At 40.0% G+C, this 6,000-nt stretch overlaps 1 protein-coding gene across 1 annotated transcript in view; it reads right to left on the bottom strand.

The window, feature by feature from the left end:
- Positions 1 to 2,224: 2,224 nt before the first annotated feature.
- The window catches only part of LOC129722319 (T-box transcription factor TBX6-like), an 85,487-nt gene continuing 81,711 nt past the window's right edge, over positions 2,225 to 6,000 (bottom strand). Inside the window, exon 5 of the mRNA XM_055675669.1 lies at positions 2,225 to 3,157. Coding sequence (XP_055531644.1) covers positions 2,366 to 3,157 — 792 coding nt within the window. The 3' untranslated portion in view covers positions 2,225 to 2,365. The remainder of the gene's footprint in view (positions 3,158 to 6,000) is intronic.

The raw sequence follows: 6,000 nt of genomic DNA, 5'->3' as shown, positions 1-6,000 counted from the left end.
TTATCGAAATGACAACATCCTCGACTTTTGGCTTCTGTACATCACCCTAATTCTGAATATATTAATATTGAGTGGTATTCGGTCATTTTCAGCAAATTTTCTGGCATCAATCTGACACCGGAAATACTCATATTGGGAGGTATTTAGTTATTTTGGTTGTTTTCCAGAAACTAACAGTGGTCGTCTTTAAATTCAAAATGGTGTCAAGGGTCAATGTTTGGTTTCTATGCATCATCTCGATTACGGAATTATCCATGTTCAGTATTATTTGGTCATTTTCGACTGTTTCCTATAAGTTGCCATTTAGCGATTCAAAATGGTGCCTGAGGTCAATTGTTAGCTCATTGCATCAGTCTGGTTCCAGAGATACTCATATTGGATGGTATTTGGTTATTTTAGGCTGTTTTTCACAAACCGGAAGTTGCCATCTTGGATTTCAAAATGGTATTTAAGATAATTTCTGGCCTCTGGTCATTCTGGTTGAAGAAACAACCATATTGGGTGTAATTCGATCATTTTCCGCTGTTTCCCAGGAACCGGAAGTCGCCAACCTAGAATCTAAAATGGGGTCTGTGGTCGATTTCAGCTGCTGTGTATCATTCTAGATCCAGAGATACTCATGTTAGACGGAAATCGGCCATTTTTGGCTGTTTTCCAGAAACTGAAGTCGATTTTTGGCTCCAGTGCATCATTACGATTCCGAAAATACCCATATTGGGTGGTATTTGGTCGTTTGCTGCTGTTTTTCCGAAACCGGAGGTCGGCATCTTAGAATTCGAAATGGTATCTGTGGTCAAATTTAGCTCCTGTGTATCTTTCTTTATCCGGATATTATTATATTGGGTTGAAATCGTCCATTTTTAGCTGTTGTCCAGAAACTGGAAGTTGCCATCTTACAATCTAAAATATTGCCTGAGGCCGATTATGGAACATATTTGGTACCACTAAGAACATTCACCTGCCAAATATGGTTCCATCTAATTGATTAGTTCGCGAGATGTGCAGAAATTTGTGCAGAAACATGTGCTTCCATAAGAGGGAGGGGCGTCTAACCATTATGGACATATTTATTACCCTTTAAAACATCCACATGCCAAATTCGGTTTCATTTGCTTGGTTTGAGTTGTGCAGAAATTTATGTTTCATTTGTATTGGACCCCTCCTTTCCAGAAGAGGGAGGGGTCTTAAACTATCATAGGAACCTTTATCGGGACCAAAAACCCCCACATACAAATTTTTATGTCGATCGGTTCGGTAGTTTTCGAGCCTATATGGATCAGACAGACCGGACTACATTTTTATATGTATAGATTACAACATCAATATTTTAGAACTTGAAGGGTGAATATACATTTATTGGATTGAAGCGTTAATGTAAATCTATTTAAACAAATAAAAGTTTGAATGAGAAAGGCTGGGTCTGACCGCTAGGTGGATTAATTTAGGTTTTTTTACTTGCCACTCCTTTCTCCCGTTCTTTTTTCTCATTCTGCGTTTTTCGCCCTTTTTCTTTCTAGCTCAATGTTTCTTTGTGTATACGTGTGATTATTTTTTGCGTCTATCAGCTTCGATAATTATAAATCGGTTAGTTGCAGAGTACTTTAATCCATAGTTGGTTGAACATTATGAGCAGTGCACTAGTATTTTTTTCAGAAGTCCTTATATTTTTTAAGACTTGTTAATTAGTTTGTTACTAAATTTGTAGGCGTTTCATTGTCGTAGAATATTGTTTTTTTTCGAATTTTCGAAAGGTCACGTTTATTTTAAGTAAGCGTTGAGTAAAGTTTAACATTTTCTAGCCACTTGATAAATTGTATAAATTGTATTCTGACTGCTCTTTATCGTAGCGCGCAGGCCACGACTCATTTCGCGAGACGGCACGAAAGAAATCTGGCGAAAACCTGGCTAATTGTCAAATATGTGACAATTTCAGAAAGTTATCTGTTTGTCTGGCGCGCAATCAGAAATCTGACAAAATACTGATTTATCTGGTATACTGGCAACGTTGGCACTGTGAGCAATATTTATGACATATTGCTCACCAACGTTGGCAGTATGCTGACAATCCTCGCTAGTTAAACTGCTAAATTGTTCACCAACCTTCTTATCAACAGTATAATTTTTTCCCACCCCACACAAGATTGCTTTCAATAATCAATAAAACTCCATTCAAAGAACAATCCCGATTTAAAGTTATTTAAATATCGTTTATTAATATCAGGAATACTCATACAAAAATATGATTACGTCTACTGTGAACCAAGCGAAGGCACTAGCTAGAGGAAAAATAGTTAAAATACTCATAAATACACCACTAACGCACTAAACGAATGGTACTGTACAGTTTTATCAATATCACACATCACTAGAGCAGCAGAATGGAAGCGATACTGAAGTTCACTTTCTTATTGTCTTCATTGTTTTCATCCCGCGTTTCATTCGCAGCACTAGAAGCTTGAGGGGACCGGACAGATGCACTGTCTTCTGGCCCTAGTCGCACCAGTGACGGTTGTTCTTCCGAAGTGGCCATTGTGACACTAAAGGCAGACGATTGGTCCGACTCCGGAATGGATTCGGATGGTGAGATCTGGGGCGCTGTCAGAGGAGATCTTATTGGTGCCGGAAGTAATGGTTCGCCACGGTTCGCCATCGCCAGGAACGGGTGACCTATCGGAGGTTGAGTTTGAGGAGAACCCAACGATGGATGGTAGGGATTTCTTGCCATGAAGGGTATCATTAGATCCATCCAGCTGGGGTTGAGCATGTGATTGTACTGACGTATCAGCAGCTCGTTGGCTGCAAGGCCGGGAGGAAACCGTCGCTGCATTTGGTGCATCTGTACACGTAACGCCGCTTCGGACCCGGCATGAGAGCCATCCTCTAGCAATCGGGGATCCAAGAACCGGCCATCCAGCGGATCAGGCTCGTTTGATCTGGCCCGCTTAGACTCGTGGAGCTGTTGCAGATCGTTGCGATCCTCGTCATCTGTCATCTGGCCACATGTTCCCGAGGACGACAACGACGACGACGATGACGTTGATGTATTGCTGCCGCCGCCACCGCTGCCCAGCTTCCTTTTGCACCGAGACTGACCTGTCTCGCGAAATCCTTTGGCGAACGGGTTGTTATCGATCTTCAGTTTGGTTATTCGATCGTTCTGCAAGTGAAAAAGAAGCGGAAGAATCTGATGATAAGATCGGTCTTTTTATGGCGAACAGATCAAGATCGAATCGGTAATCCAGAATCTGCCAGACAGACGCACCCTAGCTCATCAACAAATGTTTCGATTATTCAAATGAGAAAACTGGTGTTTCCTGACCACATTCGTCAGATATGTTTCTTAACAAAAAAAAAAAACTGCATATTTAATTCACAGAATACCTAGACGGTCAGAAGCTTGAAAACCTGTTTTTACGAAAAGTGCCGAAAAGGCGTTCCATCAGAAGTTCACCCTCCATCATAATTAAGAGCTTTAAAAGAGTTATTTACCAACAAACGTTAACCAGCAGTCGCCCGCCATCTGATCCGAACCGGGCAGCCAACCGACGGCTTGTAATTGTGCCGCCGAATTGCCCCGCACCTATCAAAAGTGTGGAACTAGTGGGTCTTCAAGACGAAGACACAGGGAAAGAGAGAAAAGAAACACCAAATCGAAAGAAATGTCGTCATGTATCATGTTCTTTTATCACCTTTCAGCTTTGATATGATCGTACATCAAAAATCATTTTCCATTCCGCCAAAATAAATCCGATCGAACACGTCGAGTGAGCATTACGATCACAGAGGAGGAGCGGCATTTTGCGCTGCTTCACTGTTGACCAGCACGATTGGAATGGAAGCTGCGGAGGACGGTTGGGTGGAACGGAAATGGCCGCTGATTTTATAATGCGACACAGGCTCTTGAGTACTCGCCGATAGCCGAAACCGAAAAACGGTGAATAAAAGGGAGAAATTCTATTCGTAACCTGATCAAAAAGAAAAAACAAAAATGTAACAGAAGCTGTTAGTTTGTTACGGGAAAAACCTTACAGGCTGTGTTTTCAATTTGATTTCGTTAGGTGTTAAAATAACAGAAATTATAACAGAAGTGATTTTACTAGTATCAAATACATATCATAATTTGTTACTAATGTATCAATTTTCTAACAAAATAAGATAATATATAGAACAATATAATAACAAACATTGTTAGAAACAACAGGTTTTGATAAAAACGAAAAATTAGTTAGACTTGTTTCAGAACTACTTCATTTCAGGTTTTGTTATTATAACTCATTCAGATTCAATTTTGTTATCAAAATTATATGAAAAAATACAAAATTGTATCAAAATATGTTATTTATATCTCGCGTTGATAGAATTTTGTAATTTTTTAGTTATGCTCTTCTGATCGGGAAGACTGTGAGAACTCTGCTGGAAGCGGGGGAAACGCTGGGCGAAGTGGGAAGCATAATGATAAACTGATCTGGTGACCACTTCGAACAGATTATGTAACGGAGATGTGAGGGGCCGGCGCGTCGTCGGTACTTTTGCGATTGAGGCAGGATTATTGCCGCTTGATCCTGATCTTATTGCATGTTCAACTGTATTGAAGACGGCCGCTCTGTGGCGGCTTTGATAATATTTTTAATTAAAATTGTTTGTGATTCGGGAGAAATGAGAAGTTCTTTTCCGGGATTAGTGGACTGGACAGGAAATGCAAGTCAGTGAAGTTGAGTGGCAGAGTAGAAGTTCTCGTGAAGAAAATCGGTTTTTTGCATATTTTACAATTAAAAATTGAACGTCACAGAAGATTTTATTTGATGTTTGGGTTGTAAGTTATAGGTTGCTCAGGAAATTCAAGACTGGGTTGGGTATGCTTCTTAAGTAGCTCATAAAGGGTTTTTCAGTAAAAGCGCTGAAAAAAATTTTTTGACGTAGAGCTACGTTTTCCTTTAGCCTACCACATAGGGATGTAAATAGGAAAACTATTAACGAAAAGGGGACGAAAAATGTCCCGGTTTGTTTTCAACCGATTTCCTTGATTTTTGCAGCAATTGATTGGAAAATTATACACGCTATCCTATTATCCACCCAAATGTAGAAAAGTGTTGAATGATTATGCAAACTATTGAACTATAAACTATATATAATGATTATGCGAACTATTGAACTATAAACGAAAATAACGTCCTCTGATTGGTCGCTTGCTGCCTTTCCCTAAGAAGGTCGATAGAATAGTAGAACTAGTTAGCCGCATCGTAGCGAATTGCGGAAGTAGCAGCAGCGGGTTGCGCCAGTAAACAAATCACATCACGTATCCAAGCACCAGCGAGGTAGCACCAAACGTCTCGATATGCCAGTTGAGGGCTTCGGTCTTCTTCCCGCAATAAAGTTTCGCTATATCTTGGCAACACACATTCTGTGCTGAACCATCAACAAGCTGAACAATCTGTCGCGGCCGTCTTATTTACTGAATGCGAAAATAGTTTTTACAGATTTTGAACAGCAAAATGTCTTTCTCAAGGCAAATATACAAGTAATTGAAGGTTTATAATTTTCTGGCAATAACACAAGCATTCTGTGCTGGATCCTAGCAATCAAATTTTGTCGCGATCGAGAAATTTACTTTATTTATTTACCTGCTGTTGGAGCAGCAAAAAAGCTGCGATCAGCATAACCGATTTTGAACAACAAACTGCCCTGTTCTGTTAGAACGCCTCAACAAAGGTGATTAATTCGACTTTACAGGAATAAATTGAAGTCGATTCAATCAATCAACATGAACAGAATTTCGTCGTCTCCCAGCTGCTCAGTTGCAACATGATGCAACACGCAACAGCAAGCAAACGAAATCGCTTGATGTTACAAACTGCACCACGATACGGGTTAGAATCGTTGCGTGTGTGAGAGCACCATCGGTGTTTATTCGCTGTATACAAAAATTAAATGCGAATTGTGGAATAATTCGTCTAAAGAACATTAGAGAATGGTAAAACTGAACAGAGAGGCGTGGCCTAT

This window comes from Wyeomyia smithii, chromosome 2 (genome assembly GCF_029784165.1).
Source record: "Wyeomyia smithii strain HCP4-BCI-WySm-NY-G18 chromosome 2, ASM2978416v1, whole genome shotgun sequence".
NCBI lineage: Eukaryota > Metazoa > Arthropoda > Insecta > Diptera > Culicidae > Wyeomyia > Wyeomyia smithii.
Note: the sequence above shows the minus strand (reverse complement) of the source record. Positions and strands in the feature narration are given on the sequence as shown.